General features: G+C 50.0%; 1 protein-coding gene across 1 annotated transcript in view; it reads left to right on the top strand.

Annotated features, from left to right (window-relative positions):
• RERGL (RERG like) overlaps positions 1-24,363 on the top strand; it is a 35,285-nt gene extending 10,922 nt beyond the window's left edge. The window contains exons 3-5 of the mRNA XM_088462350.1: positions 13,136-13,209; positions 20,029-20,174; positions 24,081-24,363. Coding sequence (XP_088318476.1) covers positions 13,136-13,209; positions 20,029-20,174; positions 24,081-24,363 — 503 coding nt within the window. The remainder of the gene's footprint in view (positions 1-13,135; positions 13,210-20,028; positions 20,175-24,080) is intronic.
• The last annotated feature ends 2,213 nt before the right edge of the window (positions 24,364-26,576 follow it).

Raw genomic sequence — 26,576 nt, 5'->3', positions numbered from 1 at the left:
CTGCAATACACACAGCATCACAGCCCCGCAATGCACACAGCATCATCGCCCTGCAATACACACATCACAGCCCTGCAATACACACAGCATCACAGCCCCGCCATGCACACAGCATCACAGCCCTGCAATACGCACAGCCCTGCAATACACACAGAATCACAGCCCTGCAATACACACATCACAGCCATGCAATACACACAGCATCACAGCCCTGCAATACACACATCACAGCCCTGCAATACACACATCACAGCCCTGCAATACACACATCACAGCCCTGCAATACGCACAGCATCACAGCCCTGCAATACACACATCACAGCCCTGCAATACATACAGCATCACAGCCCTGCAATACACACAGCATCACAGCCCTGCAATACACACAGCATCATAGCCCTGCAATACACACAGCATCACAGCCCTGCAATACACACAGCGCCACAGCGATGTAATACACAGAGCATCACAGCCCTGCAATACACACATCACAGCCCTGCAATACACACAGCAGCACAGCTCTGCAATACACACAGCAGCAAAGCCCTGCAATACACAAAGCACAGGCCTGCAATACACACAGCACCACAGCCCTGCAATACACAGAGCATCACAGCCCTGCAATACAGACATTACAGCCATGCAATACACACAGCATCACAGCACAGCCCTGAAATACACACATCACAGCCCTGCAATATACACAGCAGTGCAGTCCTCCAATACACACATCACAGCCCTGCAATACACACAGCATCACAGCCCTGCAATACACACAGCAGCACAGCCCTGCAATACACACAGCAGCACTGCTCTGCAATACACACAGCACCAAAGCCCTGCAATACACAAAGCACAGGCCTGCAATACACACATCACCACAGCCCTGCAATACACAGAGCATCAAAGCCCTGCAATACAGACATTACAGCCATGCAATACACACAGCATAACAGCACAGCTCTGAAATACACACAGCAGCGCAGCCCTGCAATACACACAGCAGCGCAGCCTTGCAATACACACAGCAGCGCAGCCCTGCAATACACACAGCATCACAGTCCAGCAATACACACAGCATCACAGCCCTGCAATGCACACAGCATCACAGCCCTGCAATACGCACAGCATCACAGCCCTGCAATACGCACAGCAGCACAGCCCTACAATACACACAGCATCACAGTCCTGCAATACACACAGCATCACAGCCCTGCAATACGCACAGCATCACAGCCCTGCAATACGCACAGCAGCACAGCCCTACAATACACACATCACAGCCCTGCAATACACACAGCATCACAGTCCTGCAATACACACAGCATCACAGCCCTGCAATACACAAAGCATCACAGCCCTGCAATACACAAAGCATCACAGCCCTGCAATACACACAGCATCACAGCCCTGCAATACGCACAGCATCACAGCCCTGCAATACACACAGCATCACAGCCCTGCAATACACACAGCATCACAGCCCTGCAATACACACAGCAGAACAGCTCTGCAATACACACAGCACCAAAGCCCTGCAATACACAAAGCACAGGCCTGCAATACACACATCACCACAGCCCTGCAATACACAGAGCATCAAAGCCCTGCAATACAGACATTACAGCCATGCAATACACACAGCATAACAGCACAGCCCTGAAATACACACATCACAGCCCTGCAATACACACAGCAGCGCAGTCATGCAATACACACATCACAGCCCTGCAATACACACAGCAGCACAGCCCTGCAATACACACAGCATCACAGCCCTGCAATACACACAGCATCACAGCCCTTCAATACACACAGCACAGCCCTGCAATACACACATCACAGACCTGCAATACACACAGCACCACAGCCCTGCAATACACAGAGCATCACAGCCCTGCAATAAACACAGCATCACAGCCCTGCAATACACACATTACAGCCATGCAATACACCCATTACAGCCATGCAATACACACAGCACAGCCCTTCAATACACACATCACAGCCCTGCAATACACACAGCAGCGCAGCCCTGCAATACACACATCACAGCCCTGCAATACATACAGCATCACAGTCCAGCAATACACACAGCATCACAGCCCTGCAATACACACAGCATCACAGCCCTGCAATAGACACAGCATCACAGCCCTGCAATACACACAGCATCACAGCCCTGCAATACACACAGCATCACAGCCCTGCAATACACACAGCAGCACAGCTCTGCAATACACACAGCACCAAAGCCCTGCAATACACAAAGCACAGGCCTGCAATACACACATCACCACAGCCCTGCAATACACAGAGCATCAAAGCCCTGCAATACAGACATTACAGCCATGCAATACACACAGCATAACAGCACAGCCCTGAAATACACACATCACAGCCCTGCAATACACACAGCAGCGCAGTCCTGCAATACACACATCACAGCCCTGCAATACACACAGCAGCACAGCCCTGCAATACACACAGCATCACAGCCCTGCAATACACACAGCACAGCCCTGCAATACACACAGCACCACAGCCCTGCAATACACACAGCATCACAGCCCTGCAATACACACAGCATCACAGCCCTGCAATACACACATTACAGCCGTGCAATACACCCATTACAGCCATGCAATACACACAGCACAGCCCTTCAATACACACATCACAGCCCTGCAATACACACAGCAGCGCAGCCCTGCAATACACACAGCAGCGCAGCCCTGCAATACACACAGCAGCGCAGCCCTGCAATACACACAGCATCACAGTCCAGCAATACAAACAGCATCACAGCCCTGCAATACACACAGCATCACAGCCCTGCAATACGCACAGCATCACAGCCCTGCAATACGCACAGCAGCACAGCCCTACAATACACACATCACAGCCCTGCAATACACACAGCATCACAGTCCTGCAATACACACAGCATCACAGCCCTGCAATACACACAGCAGCACAGCCCTCCAATACACACAGCATCACAGCCCTGCAATACACAAAGCATCACAGCCCTGCAATACACAAAGCATCACAGCCCTCCAATACACACAGCACAGCCCTGCAATACACACAGCATCACAGCCCTGCAATACACAAAGCATCACAGCCCTCCAATACACACAGCACAGCCCTGCAATACACACAGCATCACAGCCCTTCAATACACACATCACAGTCCTGCAATACACACAGCAGCGCAGCCCTGCAATACACACAGCAGCGCAGCCCTGCAATACACACATCACAGCCCTGCAATACACACAGCATCACAGCCCTGCAATACACACAGCATCACAGCCCTGCAATGCACACAGCACCACAGCCCTGCAATACACACAGCACCACAGCCCTGCAATGCGTAGAGCATCACAGCCCTGCAATACGCACAGCAGCACAGCCCTACAATACACACATCACAGCCCTGCAATACACACAGCATCACAGTCCTGCAATACACACAGCATCACAGCCCTGCAATACACACAGCATCACAGCCCTGCAATACACACAGCAGCAAAGCCCTGCAATACACACATCACAGCCCTGCAATACACACAGCATCACAGTCCTGCAATACACACAGCATCACAGCCCTGCAATACACACAGCAGCACAGCCCTCCAATACACACAGCATCACAGCCCTGCAATACACAAAGCATCACAGCCCTGCAATACACAAAGCATCACAGCCCTCCAATACACACAGCACAGCCCTGAAATATACACAGCATCACAGCCCTGCAATACACACATTGCAGCCATGCAATACACCCATTACAGCCATGCAATACACACAGCACAGCCCTTCAATAGACACATCACAGCCCTGCAATACACACAGCAGCACAGCCCTGCAATACACACAGCAGCACAGCCCTGCAATACACACAGCAGCCCAGCCCTGCAATACACACATCACAGCCCTGCAATACACACAGCATCACAGTCCTGCAATACACACAGCATCACAGCCCTGCAATACACACAGCACCACAGCCCTGCAATACACACAGCATCACAGCCCTGCAATACGCACAGCAGCACAGCCCTGCAATACACACATCACAGCCCTGCAATACACACATCACAGCCCTGCAATACACACAGCATCACAGTCCTGCAATACGCACAGCACCACAGCCCTGCAATACGCACAGCACCACAGCCCTGCAATACGCACAGCAGCCCAGCCCTGCAATACGCACAGCATCACAGCCCTGCAATACGCACAGCATCACAGCCCTGCAATACACAAAGCATCACAGCCCTGCAATACACAGAGCATCACAGCCCTGCAATACGCACAGCATCACAGCCCTGCAATACGCACAGCATCACAGCCCTGCAATACGCACAGCATCACAGCCCCGCAATAACCACAGCATCAAAGCCCCGCAATACACACAGCCATGCAATACACCCATTACAGCCATGCAATACACACATTACAGCCATGCAAAACACACAGCATCACAGCCATGCAATACACCCATTACAGCCATGCAATACACACAGCATCACAGCCATGCAATACACCCATTACAGCCATGCAATACACACAGCACAGCCCTGCAATACACACAGCATCACAGTCCTGCAATACACACAGCATCACAGCCCTCCAATACACACAGCATCACAGCCCTGCAATACACAAAGCATCACAGCCCTGCAATACACAAAGCATCACATCCCTCCAATACACACAGCATCACAGCCCTGCAATACACAAAGCATCACAGCCCTCCAATACACACAGCACAGCCCTGCAATACACACAGCATCACAGCCCTTCAATACACACATCACAGCCCTGCAATACACACAGCAGCGCAGCCCTGCAATACACACAGCAGCGCAGCCCTACAATACACACTTCACAGCCCTGCAATACACACAGCATCACAGTCCTGCAATACACACAGCATCACAGCCCTGCAATACACACAGCACCACAGCCCTGCAATACACACAGCATCACAGCCCTGCAATACGCACAGCATCACAGCCCTGCAATACGCACAGCAGCACAGCCCTGCAATACGCACAGCAGCACAGTCCTGCAATACGCACAGCACCACAGCCCTGCAATACGCACAGCACCACAGCCCTGCAATACGCACAGCAGCACAGCCCTGCAATACGCACAGCAGCACAGCCCTGCAATACGCACAGCATCACAGTCCAGCAATACGCACAGCATCACAGCCCCGCAATACGCAAAGCATCACAGCCCCGCAATACGCACAGCATCACAGCCCCGCAATACGCAAAGCAGCACAGCCCCGCAATACGCACAGCATCACAGCCCCGCAATACGCACAGCATCACAGCCCCGCAATACGCACAGCATCACAGCACCGCAATACGCAGAGCATCACAGCCCTGCAATACACACAGCCATGCAATACACCCATTACAGCCATGCAATACACACAGCATCACAGCACTGCAATACACACATTACAGCCATGCAATACACACAGCATCACAGCCATGCAATACACCCATTACAGCCATGCAATACACACAGCATCACAGCCATGCAATACACCCATTACAGCCATGCAATACACACAGCACAGCCCTGCAATACACACAGCATCACAGTCCTGCAATACACACAGCATCACAGCCCTTCAATACACACATCACAACCCTGCAATACACACAGCAGCACAACCCTGCAATACACACAGCATCACAGCCCTGCTATACACACAGCATCACAGCCCTGCAATACACACAGCCATGCAATACACCCATTACAGCCATGCAATACACACAGCATCACAGCCCTGCAATACACCCATTACAGCCATGCAATACACCCATTACAGCCATGCAATACACACAGCACAGCCCTTCAATACACACATCACAGCCCTGCAATACACACAGCAGCGCAGCCCTGCAATACACACAGCAGCACAGCCCTACAATACACACATCACAGCCCTGCAATACACACAGCATTACAGTCCTGCAATACACACAGCATCACAGCCCTGCAATACACACAGCATCACAGTCCTGCAATACACACAGCACCACAGCCCTGCAATACACACAGCATCACAGCCCTGCAATACGCACAGCATCACAGCCCTGCAATATGCACAGCAGCACAGCCCTGCAATACACACATCACAGCCCTGCAATACACACAGCATCACAGTCCTGCAATACACACAGCATCACAGCCCTGCAATACACACAGCATCACAGCCCTGCAATATGCACAGCATCACAGCCCTGCAATACGCACATCACAGCCCTGCAATACACACAGCATCACAGTCCTGCAATACACACAGCATCACAGCCTTGCAATACGCACAGCAGCACAGCCCTACAATACACACATCACAGCCCTGCAATACACACAGCATCACAGTCCTGCAATACACACAGCATCACAGCCCTGCAATACGCACAGCATCACAGCCCTGCAATACACACAGCAGCACAGCCCTACAATACACACATCACAGCCCTGCAATACACACAGCATCACAGTCCTGCAATACACACATCATCACAGCCCTGCAATACACACAGCAGCACAGCCCTGCAATACACACAGCATCACAGCCCTGCAATACACACAGCATCACAGCCTTGCAATACACACAGCATCACAGTCCTGCAATACACACAGCATCACAGCACTGCAATACACACAGCACCACAGCCCTGTAATACACACACAGCATTACAGCCCTGCAATACACACAGCATCACAGCCCTGCAATACACACATTACAGCCATGCAATACACCCATTACAGCCATGCAATACACACAGCATCACACCCCTGCAATACACACAGCACAGCCCTTCAATACACACATCACAGCCCTGCAATACACACAGCAGCGCAGCCCTGCAATACACACAACAGCGCAGCCCTACAACACACACATCACAGCCCTGCAATACACACAGCATCACAGTCCTGCAATACACACAGCATCACAGCCCTGCAATACACACAGCAGCACAGCTCTGCAATACACACAGCATCACAGCCCTGCAATACACACAGCAGCACAGCCCTGCAATACACACATCACAGCCCTGCAATACACACAGCATCACAGTCCTGCAATACACACAGCATCACAGCCCTACAATACACACAGCAGCACAGCCCTGCAATACACACAGCAACACAGCAGCACAGCCCTGCAATACACACATCACAGCCCTGCAATACACACAGCATCACAGCCCTGCAATACACACAGCATCACAGCCCTCCAAAACACACAGCAGCACAGCCCTGCAATACACACATCACAGCCCTGCATTACACACAGCATCACAGCCCTCCAAAACACACAGCAGCACAGCCCTGCAATACACACATCACAGCCCTGCAATACACACAGCATCACAGCCCTGCAATACACACCGCAGCACAGCCCTGCAATACACACAGCATCACAGCCCTGCAATACACACAGCATCACAGCCCGCAATACACACAGCATCACAGCCCTGCAATACACACAGCATCACAGCCCTGCAATACACACAGCATCACAGCCCGCAATACACACAGCATCACAGCCCTGCAATACACACCGCAGCACAGCCCTGCAATACACACAGCAGCACAGCCCCTCAATGCACACAGCATCACAGCCCGCAATACACACAGCATCACAGCCCTGCAATACATACAGCATCACAGCCCTGCAATACACACAGCAGCACACCCCTGCAATACACACAGCAGCACAGCCCTACAATACACACATCACACCCCTGCAATACACACAGCAGCACAGCCCTGCAATACACACAGCGTCACAGCCCTGCAATACACAAAGCACAGCCCTGCAATACACACAGCGTCACTGCCCTGCAATACACACAGCAGCACAGCCCCGCAATACACACAGCATCACAGCCCTGCAATACGCACAGCAGCACAGCCCTGCAATACGCACAGCAGCACAGCCCTGCAATACGCACAGCAGCACAGCCCTGCAATACGCACAGCATCACAGCCCTGCAATACAGAGCATCACAGCCCTTCAATACACACAGCATCACAGCCCCGCAATACACACAGCACCACAGCCCCGCAATACGCACAGCACCACAGCCCTACAATACACACAGCATCACAGCCCTGCAATACACACAGCATCACAGCCCTCCAATACACACAGCATCACAGCCCTCCAATACACACAGCAGCACAGCCCTGCAATACACACAGCAGCACAGCCCTGCAATACACACAGCAGCACAGCCCTGCAATACACACAGCAACACAGCCCTGCAATACACACAGCATCACAGTCCTGCAATACACACAGCATCACAGCCCTGCAATACACACAGCAGCGCAGCCCTGCAATACACACATCACAGCCCTGCAATACACACAGCATCACAGTCCAGCAATACACACAGCATCACAGCCCTGCAATACACACAGCATCACAGCCCTGCAATGCACACAGCACCACAGCCCTGCAATACACACAGCACCACAGCCCTGCAATGCGCAGAGCATCACAGCCCTGCAATACGCACAGCAGCACAGCCCTACAATACACACATCACAGCCCTGCAATACACACAGCATCACAGTCCTGCAATACACACAGCATCACAGCCCTGCAATACACACAGCAGCACAGCCCTGCAATACACACAGCAGCAAAGCCCTGCAATACACACATCACAGCCCTGCAATACACACAGCATCACAGTCCTGCAATACACACAGCATCACAGCCCTGCAATACACACAGCAGCACAGCCCTCCAATACACACAGCATCACAGCCCTGCAATACACAAAGCATCACAGCCCTGCAATACACAAAGCATCACAGCCCTCCAATACACACAGCACAGCCCTGCAATACACACAGCATCACAGCCCTGCAATACACACATTACAGCCATGCAATACACCCATTACAGCCATGCAATACACACAGCACAGCCCTTCAATACACACATCACAGCCCTGCAATACACACAGCAGCACAGCCCTGCAATACACACAGCAGCCCAGCCCTGCAATACACACATCACAGCCCTGCAATACACACAGCATCACAGTCCTGCAATACACACAGCATCACAGCCCTGCAATACACACAGCACCACAGCCCTGCAATACACACAGCATCACAGCCCTGCAATACGCACAGCAGCACAGCCCTGCAATACACACATCACAGCCCTGCAATACACACATCACAGCCCTGCAATACACACAGCATCACAGTCCTGCAATACGCACAGCACCACAGCCCTGCAATACGCACAGCACCACAGCCCTGCAATACGCACAGCAGCCCAGCCCTGCAATACGCACAGCATCACAGCCCTGCAATACGCACAGCATCACAGCCCTGCAATACACAAAGCATCACAGCCCTGCAATACGCAAAGCATCACAGCCCCGCAATACGCAGAGCATCACAGCCCCGCAATACGCAAAGCAGCACAGCCCCGCAATACGCACAGCATCACAGCCCCGCAATACGCACAGCATCACAGCCCCGCAATACGCACAGCATCACAGCACCGCAATACGCAGAGCATCACAGCCCTGCAATACACACAGCCATGCAATACACCCATTACAGCCATGCAATACACACAGCATCACAGCACTGCAATACACACATTACAGCCATGCAATACACACAGCATCACAGCCATGCAATACACCCATTACAGCCATGCAATACACACAGCATCACAGCCATGCAATACACCCATTACAGCCATGCAATACACACAGCACAGCCCTTCAATACACACATCACAACCCTGCAATACACACAGCAGCACAACCCTGCAATACACACAGCATCACAGCCCTGCTATACACACAGCATCACAGCCCTGCAATACACACAGCCATGCAATACACCCATTACAGCCATGCAATACACACAGCATCACAGCCCTGCAATACACCCATTACAGCCATGCAATACACCCATTACAGCCATGCAATACACACAGCACAGCCCTTCAATACACACATCACAGCCCTGCAATACACACAGCAGCGCAGCCCTGCAATACACACAGCAGCACAGCCCTACAATACACACATCACAGCCCTGCAATACACACAGCATCACAGTCCTGCAATACACACAGCATCACAACCCTGCAATACACACAGCATCACAGTCCTGCAATACACACAGCACCACAGCCCTGCAATACACACAGCATCACAGCCCTGCAATACGCACAGCATCACAGCCCTGCAATATGCACAGCAGCACAGCCCTGCAATACACACATCCCAGCCCTGCAATACACACAGCATCACAGTCCTGCAATACACACAGCATCACAGCCCTGCAATACACACAGCATCACAGCCCTGCAATATGCACAGCATCACAGCCCTGCAATACGCACATCACAGCCCTGCAATACACACAGCATCACAGTCCTGCAATACACACAGCATCACAGCCTTGCAATACGCACAGCAGCACAGCCCTACAATACACACATCACAGCCCTGCAATACACACAGCATCACAGTCCTGCAATACACACAGGATCACAGCCCTGCAATACGCACAGCATCACAGCCCTGCAATACACACAGCAGCACAGCCCTACAATACACACATCACAGCCCTGCAATACACACAGCATCACAGTCCTGCAATACACACATCATCACAGCCCTGCAATACACACAGCAGCACAGCCCTGCAATACACACAGCATCACAGCCCTGCAATACACACAGCATCACAGCCCTGCAATACACAAAGCATCACAGTCCTGCAATACACACAGCATCACAGCACTGCAATACACACAGCACCACAGCCCTGTAATACACACACAGCATCACAGCCCTGCAATACACACAGCATCACAGCCCTGCAATACACACATTACAGCCATGCAATACACCCATTACAGCCATGCAATACACACAGCATCACACCCCTGCAATACACACAGCACAGCCCTTCAATACACACATCACAGCCCTGCAATACACACAGCAGCGCAGCCCTGCAATACACACAACAGCGCAGCCCTACAACACACACATCACAGCCCTGCAATACACACAGCATCACAGTCCTGCAATACACACAGCATCACAGCCCTGCAATACACACAGCAGCACAGCTCTGCAATACACACAGCATCACAGCCCTGCAATACACACAGCAGCACAGCCCTGCAATACACACATCACAGCCCTGCAATACACACAGCATCACAGTCCTGCAATACACACAGCATCACAGCCCTACAATACACACAGCAGCACAGCCCTGCAATACACACAGCAACACAGCAGCACAGCCCTGCAATACACACATCACAGCCCTGCAATACACACAGCATCACAGCCCTGCAATACACACAGCATCACAGCCCTCCAAAACACACAGCAGCACAGCCCTGCAATACACACATCACAGCCCTGCATTACACACAGCATCACAGCCCTCCAAAACACACAGCAGCACAGCCCTGCAATACACACATCACAGCCCTGCAATACACACCGCATCACAGCCCTGCAATACACACCGCAGCACAGCCCTGCAATACACACAGCATCACAGCCCTGCAATACACACAGCATCACAGCCCGCAATACACACAGCATCACAGCCCTGCAATACACACAGCATCACAGCCCTGCAATACACACAGCATCACAGCCCGCAATACACACAGCATCACAGCCCTGCAATACACACCGCAGCACAGCCCTGCAATACACACAGCATCACAGCCCCTCAATGCACACAGCATCACAGCCCGCAATACACACAGCATCACAGCCCTGCAATACATACAGCATCACAGCCCTGCAATACACACAGCAGCACACCCCTGCAATACACACAGCAGCACAGCCCTACAATACACACATCACACCCCTGCAATACACACAGCAGCACAGCCCTGCAATACACACAGCGTCACAGCCCTGCAATACACACAGCGTCACTGCCCTGCAATACACACAGCGTCACTGCCCTGCAATACACACAGCAGCACAGCCCCGCAATACACACAGCATCACAGCCCTGCAATACGCACAGCAGCACAGCCCTGCAATACGCACAGCAGCACAGCCCTGCAATACGCACAGCAGCACAGCCCTGCAATACGCACAGCATCACAGCCCTGCAATACACAGAGCATCACAGCCCTTCAATACACACAGCATCACAGCCCCGCAATACACACAGCACCACAGCCCCGCAATACACACAGCACCACAGCCCTACAATACACACAGCATCACAGCCCTGCAATACACACAGCATCACAGCCCTCCAATACACACAGCATCACAGCCCTGCAATACACACAGCATCACAGCCCTGCAATACACACAGCAGCACAGCCCTGCAATACACACAGCAGCACAGCCCTGCAATACACACAGCAGCACAGCCCTGCAATACACACAGCAACACAGCCCTGCAATACACACAGCATCACAGTCCTGCAATACACACAGCATCACAGCCCTGCAATACACACAGCATCACAGCCCTGCAGTACACACATCACAGCCCTGCAATACACACAGCAGCACAGCCCTGCAATACACACAGCATCACAGCCCTGCAATACACACAGCATCACAGCCCTGCAATACAGACATTATTTAATACTGGTATACAAAAACATATATAAAATATTTCTGTATATAAAATATTGCCCTACATGACACATGCAACGTATATATTATATTACGATTGTAATTTTAATCAGAATATGTTCTGTAATCTTATTATTACTCAGTAGCATTTTTTGCTATAATGTTTCTATATTTAAAAAGGGGGAGGGGGCTTGGACTGCACACCCTAATTATATACATACACTACGGGACACTGAGGGAATGCTATATATATATATATATATATATAATATATATATATATATATATATATTACCAGTTATTTATATAGCGCACACATATTCCGCAGTGCTTTAAACATATATATATATATATATATATGTACCATGCTTACCTTGGGGACAGAATGGCAATCCATGTAATGCTGAGTTGGTTTCAGGTTTATGTTACGTCTGACATTCTCATCTCTTTACCAGAGTGTATATATACAAAGCAGATGACTGTGGATGGGAGAGTAACAAATCTGGAGATCTATGACCCGTGTTCTCAGGTAACATAGAGGTGACCTCTAATAATATAATGTGTGGCTGTCCCCGGCACTCGGGCAATGTGTGGCTGTCCCCGGCACTCAGCAATGTGTGGCTGTCCCCGGCACTCAGGGCAATGTGTGGCTGTCCCCGGCACTCAGGGCAATGTGTGGCTGTCCCCGGCACTCAGGGCAATGTGTGGCTGTCCCCGGCACTCTGCAATGTGTGGCTGTCCCCGGCACTCAGGCAATGTGTGGCTGTCCCTGGCACTCAGGGCAATGTGGGGCTGTCTCCGGCTCTCAGAGCAATGTGCGGCTGTCCCCGGTACTCAGGGCAATGTGCGGCTGTCCCCGGCACTCAGGCAATGTGTGGCTGTCCCCGGCACTCAGGGCAATGTGTGGCTGCCCCCGGCACTCAGGGCAATGTGCGGCTATTCCCGGCACTCAGGGCAATGTGCGGCTGTCCACGGCACTCGGCAATGTGTGGCTGTCCACGGCACTCAGGGCAATGTGTGGCTGTCCCCGGCACTCAAGCAATGTGCGGCTGTCCCCGGCACTCGGCAATGTGCGGCTGTCCCCGGCACTCGGGCAATGTGTGGCTGTCCCCGGCACTCGGCAATGTGTGGCTGTCCCCGGCACTCGGCAATGTGTGGCTGTCCACGGCACTCAGGGCAATGTGTGGCTGTCCCCGGCACTCAGGCAATGTGTGGCTGTCCCCGGCACTCGGCAATGTGCAGCTGTCCCCGGCACTCGGGCAATGTGTGGCTGTCCCCGGCACTCGGCAATGTGTGGCTGTCCCCGGCACTCGGCAATGTGTGGCTGTCCCCGACACTCGGCAATGTGTGGCTGTCCCCGACACTCGGCAATGTGTGGCTGTCCCCGGCAGTGAAATCTCTGCCATGTTGAGCACTTGGGAGTGAATTCTGCACATTGTGAGCCTGAATCAGAGTCACCAGCAATGACCATGTCACATAGGTGAGAGATTTTTTGTATTGTACATGTGCGAAAATCACCCCAAAAATCCTACACCGCCTGTGCCACACAGTGTGTACGCAGAAAGGCATGGCTGAGTTTGAGACATATAGTATAAGAAATGTCTTGGAAAAGTGCCATGCTGCGACTGGGAGGTGGCGGACAGAGATGGTTCATCTTATGGGCGTTTTATGGGCATGTTATGGGCGTGGCGCTGTCACGTTGCAGAAACAGACTCTTCATCATTCATATTGGGGGCCGTACACAGATGGATAGATCTGCAGCTGCCATGGGACTGGTGCGAGTTCTGATGGATGCTGGCAGTGGGCATCTCAGTCCTGGCACATTTATACACACGGACATACACCAGGGGAGGGCATTATAGCCGCATAAGCATAAAGTCACCGAAAGGTGACCGCCAAAAGATGCGTTCTGCTCTGAGCCAGGCCCCTGTGTCGCGCCCATAATGTCTCCCAGTCCCCACAGCACACGGTAGAAAGAATTGAGCAGAACTGGACGATGGGGCTGAGCCATTACTGTCTGCCATATGGGTATAATATACATTATATAAAGCATGCGTAAGGCAACATCCTTATGCACATACACATAAATCCCGGCCTGTCATTAGAAGTATATGATTGTGGCAGGCATGATAACATACATTACACCAACCCAGACCACAAATGCACGTACAGACTCCAACAGGCTTAAAAAATACTACTCGTCTTATCAATGTCCTCATATTAACCCTTGGCGGCACTTCTTTTAAGTCCTCTATGTATTTATATACCCTTCTGTCTGTATAACACTAATGGCTTCATGCAGTTTGTGCCAGGAACTCAGGCATAAAAATGATGCAGATTTTAATTCCAACGATTTCATTCATAAAAATATCGAATGGGAATCTGCTTTCCTGATGTGGACTGTAAGCAAATATCTGATGTGAAGAGATCACAGCAGTCACACTAATAGTAGTAATAGTGTCAGTGGGAGAGATCGAGGTGCTCCCAGACAATCAGTAGCTGTTGACATGTAGCTAAATGATTAAATGCTACAAGCTGTCTCTTAACTGTTATTGCCCATGACTCATTAGCCACAATAACATGAGTCACCAGACTTAAAGGTCAGGTTAATTAGACTGCATGTGCAAGACTTGTTTACTTGGCTCTATAAAAGGATGTGCATGTGCCCAAGTCTATCGCTGTGTTATTGGAGCCTCACAGTGCTGTACAGCTGTACAGTACTTAGCCCAATATAAATTGCTGCCTTATCATGTTGACTACTGCTTATCTTCTATCACATGTATCCTGTTATCTTCAATAAAACCTACTCTGGTTTGCAATCAACATGTGAACTAACCTCCTTGCTCACTTGCGCTATGCACCTACCAATGTGTAGGCATCTGTCAATAGGTTATGAACCCAGCACTGCGGCTGCAGAGGACATGTTCAACAGGATTACAACTTCTTATTGAAGGTGAAAAGGTATACTCCAAGCACAAGTATGAGCTTCATAGAATTCAAAAGCTCAGAGAACTACTCTTGTGCATCATAGAAATGCAGTTACAGTATGAGAAGCTGTGGAATGTCACGATTGATCCAGGAGACAACCCAAATCCTGATGAGGTAGATAGAGCCACTGGAATCATTGGCTTAGCAGTAGAACAGCAAGTATATTCCACCATCAATGGGAAAGCATCCGCAAAGGACATTTGGGTAGCCCTGCAAGAAACTTATGAGGATAAGGGTCTTATGAGCAGAATAAACCTAAGACGCACTTAGGCCTGATTCTGAGATTTACGCTACAGCAATCATGATCTCTTATTGATTGCATTAGTGAAAATATGCTAATGTCTTCTATAGCTTACCCAACCATAGGGACACGCACTGCTGCTTCTCCTCTCCATCTGACGTCGTGCACCAACGTAAACATCGGGAATATCGGTGCAGACCGGGCAGCCACGCAGCTTCTGAGTGAAGTCTGACCTGTCTCGCGGCTTAGCGTCCGGGTCTGAATCGGCCCCTGAGTCTCTCCTGAAATGCTGTCATGCTACAAAGGAGATTGTAATTGCTGATTAATGCACAAAACTTAAACAGCATTCAAGCGGTCCTGGCACACCTGTGTTTACTTAGCCACCCCGTTACCACCCCCAAATGCTGACAACCTGTCAATCATTTTGTGCAATCGTAAACGCAAACCTTTTTAGGTATTTTTAGTAAAAATAATGTTAATAAATAGAGCCCATAGAGAGATCTCAATTGAGACTAAGGGATCTATTTATTAACATTATTTTTACTAAAATAAAGTGATAAAGGCTGTTTTGTGTTTTCACACCCTTTTCACATTATTTTAGTTTCACCTATAGTTATTACAGGGCAATTGGAGTAGAATTAGTAAAATTCTACTCCAACCCCTAAGTATCACTTATTTTTAGTAAAGCAGATCGCATTTCCCATAATTGTAATGGGAAATGTGATCCGACCATAGTTACTAAAAATAAATTGTAAAAAAATACCGGGGGAAGCCCTGTGATAATAACGCCACCTGGAGGTGGCGTTATCCAGGGTCTCCCCCGGTTACTGGGCTCCCACTCTACTCTAATGGGGAGAGCAGAGGCGGGAGCCGGTACCAGTAATCAGCTGTGTGGTCTAAGCAGACCGCAAGCTGATTGCTGTAAAAAAAGTAAACATTTTTTTTTTACTTACCTGAATCCAGGGACCGGTGATCGGGCCTCCGGTGATGGCTCCTCTCCAGTCAGCTGGTCTCCCATAGTGCACTGCGGCCCGGGCATCAGGTGATCGGGCCCCAGTGCAGTATGGGAGATCACCTGATCGGGAAGCCTGGAGAAGATCACCGGAGGCCAGGAGGATGCAGGTAAGTGTAATGAAGGGAGGGGGGGGTCGTGGGGGCGGGAGGGGGGGTCGCGGGGGTCTGCGATCACGGGGGCGGGGATAAGCGTCAGTGGGGGGTAGCAGCGACGGTGGGTCGGCGCATGTGCAAGCTCTTAGTCGCGGTATTTTTTCCGAAAATACCGAAACTAGAGTGCGGATGCGATCCGCAGGGACAGAGCTTTATCGCAAGCTCTGTCCCTGCAAGGGATTTATAGTAAATCCCTGTGATATTGGCAATGCGAATTCACTCGGTGATATCACACTACAATCCGCATTCAATATGCGGATTGTAGTAAATAGAGCCCTAAGTAACCTGATTCCATTCAGTTTTATTGTCGTTCGTTGTATGTCCAGTGACTGATTTGTGATATATATATACAGTATGTATAACATTTTTTCAATTTATTGTAGCTTCCTCTTTATTAACAGACAGCAAACCTCATTTCTATATATATATATCTCATTGTTATCACTTACAGTGTTTAGACTGCGGTCTCCAGGGTTCTAACTAAACCCTTATTACTTGCAGCAAACACTGAGTTTTAATTATTCCAATTAAGCGCCGGGTGTGGTCAGCACTTATACCGCTGAATGTTGTTGCTTTCCTTTGTTATATAGTGCAGCATAATCTGTTGCGCTTCACAACTGGAGACATTAATAGAAGAAAACTGGGTAATTACAGACAGACATAGGGGTAGGAAGGCCTATACTCAGTACATACACTGTATAATATACCACATAACATCGTGCATCAAACACAAAGCAATCATACAACAGGGTACACAAAGCACGTACTAACGTTTAGCGGTCAGACCACCGCAGGTACACAGAACATGGTGCTGATTACCAAAGGCAAGCGCCAAGTGCCAAGCGCCAAGCCAAGCCCCTATGCATCTCACCATCCAGACTTCACAAGAGCGCTGGCTGGATGCTCACCGGTGTCCGTATAAATCGGGCAGTTCTACCCCAGGCAATTACATCATTAATGCCCTCTGCAGTCATTGTTTCTTTACACTGATACAAAATACCAATTGCTGTTGTATACAAAAAATAACACAATATTCTGTATATTATTCACATTGCAGTGAAAGTTGCAATTCTGCTGACATAATTGTGTTTTTACATTAATACAGATAATATATGACCAGATTATTTAAAAAGAAAAAAATTATAACATTTTGTTATCCACACTGCTGCGCAAAATGCATTTATTGTTACTAAACACAAAGATGAAGCATACTGTCCATAAAACCAAAGACACAGTCCTTCTATCACACCATGTTTTACACATATTAAAAACTATGATAAAACATCAAGATAAAAATGAAATATAAAATACAGAGACATGAACGTAGAAATTTATACATTTATAAAAACGAGGTGTAATCGCAAATCCTTCATTTAGTCTGTGGGGATGTAAAGTATTTAGTGTTTAGTGTGAGGATCTAATATGTTTCTCTTTTTAACAACAAATTGAGTCTATCACCAACTTTTTGGTCTGTTGTTACATGTTCCAGTCCCATGAATTTAATGTCTGAGGGTTACTAGGATGACACAATTAGAAATGTCTGGGGTCTGTGATTCTCTATTGTAGGGGTGAGGAATCTTTTTTCTGACGAGGGCCATTTTGATATATATAACATCATTCGCAGGGCCGGTGCAGGCCACGCCCCCTCCATGTGATGTCATACGTGGCGTAGCCACAATCGCCGGTGATTACAGCAATGCCTGGAGCATCCTGAGGATGCTCCGGGGAGCTGTATGGGCAGCGGTGGGACCGTCTGAGGCGTCCTAAGGACTCTCCAGGTGGCACTGCTGCATAGATTCTGTCTGCAGGTGACATTCTAGGTGATAGCCAGATGAGGCTAGCTGAGAGAAGCTCAGAGGACCAGACTGATGATTCCGGGGGTCTTATACGGACCCCGGGCCTGAGGTTGCCCATCCCTGCTGTTCTGCATTCTTGATATTTCTCATATGCTCTAGAATTTGTATCTTACGAGCCCTTTTAGTCTGTCCAATATATTTCTTCCCACACCCACATGCGAGTATATAAACTACGCGGGTGTTATTACAATTTATAAACCCTTAAACTTTATAGTCTTTTCCTTTATCTCCTCTGAAAGTTTTCTTTCCCTTGAGACCATGGGGACAAACTTTACATCCTCTGCATATAAAATACTCGTTACCAGTTTTTAAAAAATTATTTTGTTGATCTTCTCAAACTACAGGTAAAGTCCTGGGCGCCAAATAGTTTTTGAAAGTTTTTCCTCTCCTAAACACTAACCCTGGTCTTTCTGAAATACATGGAGACAAGACTGGGTCCATATAATAACGTACCAATACTTAGAAATGGCTTTCCCTATATCTCTATATATATACTGAGTGACAAAGGACCCTGCATGTTATATTTAGCATCTTCATCCTTATTTTTCTCTTTACTTTATATTAGATCATATTGTGTCTATTCAGACCTCTCGCTCTTTCAGCAGCTGAATTAATAAGGGTTAGTGGATAACCGTGATACATATATACTGTATACTGGACTGTTCGTCAAACTTTTCCAAAGTGTTACATTTCCGTCTCAAACAAGCTGCACAAACGGAAGATTCTTTTTCCACTCAATGTAATGACCGGTTTTAAAATCGGGATAGTTATCACTATGTACTGGGATGTCATTATTTCTTTTCCACTGTCATTATTATAGCATTGTTGGGCGTCTAGCACTAGATCCAAGAAAACGATCTCTTGTTCCTGATAGTTTGCTGTGAAACTTAGATTGAATTCATCACAGTAAGTTGGTCCATAAATGTAAAAAAATCTTCTTCCGTTCCGCGCCATACAATCAGTATTTCGTCAATGTAGTGCTTAGACATGACTATACTAGCAAGAAATGGATCCTTATTATAAAAACAACGGTTTTCCCAATACCCATATACAGATTTACTATACTGAGTATTATTTCTGTTACTGTCTGTTTCAGCCAAATAAAACGTTGCCCCTGAGCGAGGAGCTGAGCAGAGCGGACGGGTTCCTGGTGGTGTATGACATCAGTCACAGACCGTCCTTTATATTTGCCAAGACGTTGGTCTACAGCCTGCGGGAGACACACTTCCGGGCCGCTAAGAGGTACTGGCAGCCATGATGGCGCATTGCGCAGCTTTATACATTCAGGGCATGATTCAGAGATTTACACTAATGAAATCGCAGCTGCAATTTCATGCAGAATACGGCTGCGAAACTACTATATGCTAATGTTTCCAAAGCTTTCCCGAGCATAGGACGCCCACTGCTGCCATCTCATCTGCATCCAATGCCACGCACCAGCGTAATCATCGGGAACATCGACGCAGATCCGGCAGCCGCATAGCTAGTACGTCAGCTCTGACCTGTCTCACACACTGCGTCACTCTCACACGCAGAGCGCTCTCATGCTGCGAGGGAGATGGCAACGGCTCATTTATACATGCACATGAAATGGCGTGTAACTGGTCAGACACGCTACGTTTCTCTAACCACCCCGTTACCTACCCAACGCAGCACAGGACGGAACTGCAACACCGCCATAAGCAGCAAATCTTTCCTTGTAAATATGCAATGCAGCAGAAGTCTGACACCCCCCGTATGACACCCCCTGTATGACACCCCCCAACTGACACCCACTGTATGACACCCCCTGTATGACACCCCCCATCTGACACCCCCTGTATGACACCCCCCATCTGACACCCCCCGTATGACACCCCCTGTCTGACACCCCCTGCTGCATTTGCGATCCCAGCACTGCTACCAACATTGCAGGCTGGGATAACCATCGCGACCATCAGTCATGTTGGTGGACGGTGGCTTGTGAGGCAATGCTGAATCACTTACGTGCAATGCCGAATCAGGCCCTATGTCGCAAATTCATGTGTCAGAAAGTGCAAGCCTATCCTGCCCCAAAGTGCCCCCATCCCCAAGTGCAAGCCTATCCTGCCCCAAAGTGCCCCCATCCAAAAGTGCAAGCCTATCCTGCCCCAAAGTGCCCCATCCCAAAGTGCAAGCCTATCCTGCCCCAAAGTGCTCCCATCCCAAAGTGCAAGCCTATCCTGCCCCAAAGTGCTCCCATCCCAAAGTGCAAGCCTATCCTGCCCCAAAGTGCCCCATCCCAAAGTGCAAGCCTATCCTGCCCCAAAGTGCCCCCAACCCAAAGTGCAGGCCTATCCTGCCCCAAAGTTCCCCATCCCAAAGTGCAAGCCTATCCTGCCCCAAAGTGCCCCCATCCAAAAGTGCAAGCCTATCCTGCCCCAAAGTGCCCCATCCCAAAGTGCAAGCCTATCCTGCCCCAAAGTGCTCCCATCCCAAAGTGCCCCCATCCCAAAGTGCAAGCCTATCCTGCCCCAAAGTGCCCCCAACCCAAAGTGCAGGCCTATCCTGCCCCAAAGTTCCCCATCCCAAAGTGCAAGCCTATCCTGCCCCAAAGTGCCCCCATCCAAAAGTGCAAGCCTATCCTGCCCCAAAGTGCCCCATCCCAAAGTGCAAGCCTATCCTGCCCCAAAGTGCTCCCATCCCAAAGTGCAAGCCTATCCTGCCCCAAAGTGCCCCCATCCCAAAGTGCAAGCCTATCCTGCCCCAAAGTGCCCCCAACCCAAAGTGCAGGCCTATCCTGCCCCAAAGTGCCCCCATCCCAAAGTGCAGGCCTATCCTGCCCCAAAGTGCCCCATCCAAAAGTGCAAGCCTATCCTGCCCCAAAGTGCCCCATCCCAAAGTGCAAGCCTATCCTGCCCCAAAGTGCCCCATCCCAAAGTGCAATCCTATCCTGCCCCAAAGTGCTCCCATCCCAAAGTGCAAGCCTATCCTGCCCCAAAGTTCCCCCATCCCAAAGTGCAAGCCTATCCTGCCCCAAAGTGCCCCCAACCCAAAGTGCAGGCCTATCCTGCCCCAAAGTTCCCCATCCCAAAGTGCAAGCCTATCCTGCCCCAAAGTGCCCCATCCAAAAGTGCAAGCCTATCCTGCCCCAAAGTGCCCCATCCCAAAGTGCAAGCCTATCCTGCCCCAAAGTGCTCCCATCCCAAAGTGCAAGCCTATCCTGCCCCAAAGTGCCCCCATCCCAAAGTGCAAGCCTATCCTGCCCCAAAGTGCCCCCAACCCAAAGTGCAGGCCTATCCTGCCCCAAAGTGCCCCCATCCCAAAGTGCAAGCCTATCCTGCCCCAAAGTGCCCCCATCCCAAAGTGCAGGCCTATCCGGCCCCTAAGTGCCCCCAACCCAAAGTGCAGGCCTATCCTGCCCCAAAGTGCCCCATCCCAAAGTGCAAGCCTATCCTGCCCCAAAGTGCCCCCATCCAAAAGTGCAAGCCTATCCTGCCCCAAAGTGCCCCATCCCAAAGTGCAAGCCTATCCTGCCCCAAAGTGCTCCCATCCCAAAAGTGCAAGCCTATCCTGCCCCAAAGTGCCCCCATCCCAAAGTGCAAGACTATCCTGCCCCAAAGTGCCCCCAACCCAAAGTGCAGGCCTATCCTGCCCCAAAGTGCACCATCTCAAAGTGCAAGCCTATCCTGCCCCAAAGTGCCCCCATCCAAAAGTGCAAGCCTATCCTGCCTCAAAGTGCCCCATACCAAAGTGCAAGCCTATCCTGCCCCAAAGTGCCCCATCCCAAAGTGCAAGCCTATCCTGCCCCAAAGTGCCCCATCCCAAAGTGCAAGCCTATCCTGCCCCAAAGTGCCCCATCCAAAAGTGCAAGACTATCCTGCCCCAAAGTGCCCCATCCCAAAGTGCAAGCCTATCCTGCCCCAAAGTGCTCCCATCCCAAAGTGCAAGCCTATCCTGCCCCAAAGTGCCCCCATCCCAAAGTGCAAGCCTATCCTGCCCCAAAGTGCCCCCAACCCAAAGTGCAGGCCTATCCTGCCCCAAAGTGCTCCCATCCCAAAGTGCAAGCCTATCCTGCCCCAAAGTGCCCCCATCCCAAAGTGCAAGACTATCCTGCCCCAAAGTGCCCCCAACCCAAAGTGCAGTCCTATCCTGCCCCAAAGTGCCCCATCCCCAAGTGCAGGCCTATCCTGCCCCAAAGTGCCCCCATCCCAAAGTGCAAGACTATCCTGCCCCAAAGTGCCCCCAACCCAAAGTGCAAACCTATCCTGCCCCAAAGTGCCCCCAACCCAAAGTGCAGGCCTATCCTGCCCCAAAGTGCCGCCATCCCCAAGTGCAGGTCTATCCTGCCCCAAAGTGCCCCATCCCAAAGTGCAAGCCTATCCTGCCCCAAAGTGCCCCCATCAAAAAGTGCAAGCCTATCCTGCCCCAAAGTGCCCCATCCCAAAGTGCAGGCCTATCCTGCCCCAAAGTGCCCCATCCCAAAGTGCAAGCCTATCCTGCCCCAAAGTGCCCCATCCAAAAGTGCAAGCCTATCCTGCCCCAAAGTGCTCCCATCCCAAAGTGCAAGCCTATCCTGCCCCAAAGTGCCCCCAACCCAAAGTCCAGGCCTATCCTGCCCCAAAGAGCTCCCATCCCAAAGTGCAAGCCTATCCTGCCCCAAAGTGCCCCCATCCCAAAGTGCAAGACTATCCTGCCCCAAAGTGCCCCCAACCCAAAGTGCAGTCCTATCCTGCCCCAAAGTGCCCCATCCCCAAGTGCAGGCCTATCCTGCCCCAAAGTGCCCCCATCCCAAAGTGCAAGACTATCCTGCCCCAAAGTGCCCCCAACCCAAAGTGCAAGCCTATCCTGCCCCAAAGTGCCCCCAACCCAAAGTGCAAGCCTATCCTGCCCCAAAGTGCCGCCATCCCCAAGTGCAGGTCTATCCTGCCCCAAAGTGCCCCATCCCAAAGTGCAAGCCTATCCTGCCCCAAAGTGCCCCCATCAAAAAGTGCAAGCCTATCCTGCCCCAAAGTGCCCCATCCCAAAGTGCAGGCCTATCCTGCCCCAAAGTGCCCCATCCCAAAGTGCAAGCCTATCCTGCCCCAAAGTGCCCCCATCAAAAAGTGCAAGCCTATCCTGCCCCAAAGTGCCCCATCCCAAAGTGCAACCATTAGGTATCACCTAATCCTGTCCTGTTTCCTGTTACAGAGATATTGAGGCCGTTGTGTTCCTAATTGGTAACAAGCAGGACCTGTGCCACATTAGAAAAGTGCCCTGGGAAGAAGGGCAGAAGGTGGCACTAGAACATAGATGCCAGTTTTATGAGATGTCTGCGGCAGAACAGTGCCAAGAAATTGTCGCCATGTTCACAACCATCATTAGAAACATTCTCTTAAATATGAAGATCAAAGAGAAAAGGAGACCAAGCGGATCAAAGTCGATGGCGAAACTGATCAACAACGTGTTTGGCAAGAGACGCAAGTCTGTGTGAACGAGGCGTTTCTCCAGACGGCGCTGCTGGGATAATTCCATCCAACACCCAGTGACATAAAAGACAAAAACATTTTGTGATGTCAGTAGAGTTGTTGTTTGGATATAAGGAACGTAGAAATTTCTATATACTTGTCCTGGACTATGTAAATAATATGCAGATTTATGTAAATATCGTCAACGAATCCTATAAAGTCACTAACACAACAGGGTAATAGAGTTGCCAAAATTGTCACTTTATTGATAATACTAGAATATTGGTTAAATGAAAGTTTATCGCTTTACTCAAATTGCTGATATGTGACAATAAATGACAGAGAGACTTTGGGCCTGATTCAGAGCCGGACGCAATTAGCGCTCGCTCGTCCTGAAAATAGGGGTGGCTATTCAAATGAACCGTTCGCTGTTTGCGGTCTGTTCACGCCTCTAGGTCTGAACGAGCGAACAAAACTTGCGGTCGTTTTTTGGGAAACTACGCCCCCTGGCCGCTCGCATCCTATGTCATGTCCACTATTTATTAGATTAATCGAGTAGATCGACCAGCGTATGAACTGCTCGCTATTCTTGTGGTTGGTTTTTGCTACCACAATGTTGCGTGCAGTTCTGGCTATAAAATAACCCAGTGACGTGGTCAGTGACACTGCTGTATTAATTATGCACACCCATAAAACGCCCGTTTTGACCTTTAAGCACGCCTGCGTTCTGATCTCCCCTCCCCGTTTTCAAGCACCTTCCCCTGATACCACCCACATACGCCTCCTCCTGTCACTCAAATTAGCAGGCATTCGCTATTTTGCAAGCACATGAATTTCGACCGCACTGACTGGTTCGCACATGCGTATTACGATCCGTATGCATGCACAGTTGGGCAAACATCGCTCGGAGCGAAGGAGTGGCCGCTTACGAGTGGCTCTGAATCAGGCCCTTTGTCGCTGTCGCTACATCCAATCCCGACGTGACTGAGCGGGAACACTCCAAGGTTTTACAATCCTGTAACATCAGATATTTTCATATTTTACGGAAATTCTAACTTTAGACTGACGACATATCTTCTGCTAAACTTGACCAATGCAAACAGATTTGGCTCTGAGCACCAACAAATAGACTTTCACTAAGCACGGGGGATGTACGCGCGAATTCTGCACGGCTATTGGCAACTTTTTATTTTCTATTTGCTTCGGAAAATCCTCCTCTGCAATGATTACTAAGTTCTAGAGCTCAGAGAGAAGGAGAGATGTAAGAACTGTAACATGTAAGGGGCAAATCTTCCTAGCCTGAGAATGCTCCTGTGCCCTCGTACACTGCTGCTCAAATTGCACCAATTAACCCCTCTCGGCACATTACGTCCCGGGCGACCTGGCTGTGCCCAGCGATTTATCACTCAAACAGTGCGTCCAATATGCACAAATAAAACTGCTTTGCTAGTGAACGCAGACCACTGTGATATCCCAAACTTGTACATCTGTGTGACTGCGCCTGAATCTGGGCAAAAAGGATCCGATGCGGCTTTTCCTCACGCCCACTTCCGTTAGTTAAAGCCGCAGGCCGGAATCCATGGTACACTGAGAGCAGGTTATCGATGACTCTGCAATGCGAAAAATACGCAAAACATAAAAAAGTATACAGGGCGCTACTCCTCTCGAAGCGTCTAAGGCGCACTGGGCGTCTTCTACCGTATGGAGTATAGACACTAAGGGGTCTTTTTCCTCAGCTGTGTTAGTAGATAAAGTGAACGGTGATAAGGTAGCAGCCAATCAGCTCCTAACTGCCATCTCACAGCCTGTGTTTGAAAAATGACAGTTAGGAGCTGATTGGCTGGTACATTATCTCCGTTCACTTTATCTCCTAACACTGCTTAGTACATAGACCCCCTTGGTGTATGAGGACACATCTGTAAGGGACAGTAGGCAACCTCTTACTGTGCTCTAAGTGTTACTACATACTGTCTCTTACAGCACTGTCACTGTTACCCTGCCCTCTCAATGTACTCCCAATGTTCTCCTCACTGTCTCTTACAGCACTGTCACTGTTACCCTGCCCTCTCACTGTACTCCCAACGTTCTCCACACTGTCTCTTACAGCACTGTCACTGTTACCCTGCCCTCTCACTGTACTCCCAACGTTCTCCACACTGTCTCTTACAGCACTGTCACCGTTACCCGGCCCTCTCACTGTACTCCCAATGTTCTCCGCTCTGTCTCTTACAGCACTGTC

Source organism: Taudactylus pleione, unplaced genomic scaffold, assembly GCF_031769625.1.
Source record: "Taudactylus pleione unplaced genomic scaffold, aTauple2 ptg001198l, whole genome shotgun sequence".
NCBI lineage: Eukaryota > Metazoa > Chordata > Amphibia > Anura > Myobatrachidae > Taudactylus > Taudactylus pleione.
The sequence above is the reverse complement of the archived record's forward strand: the minus strand, read 5'-3'. Positions and strand labels throughout refer to the sequence as shown.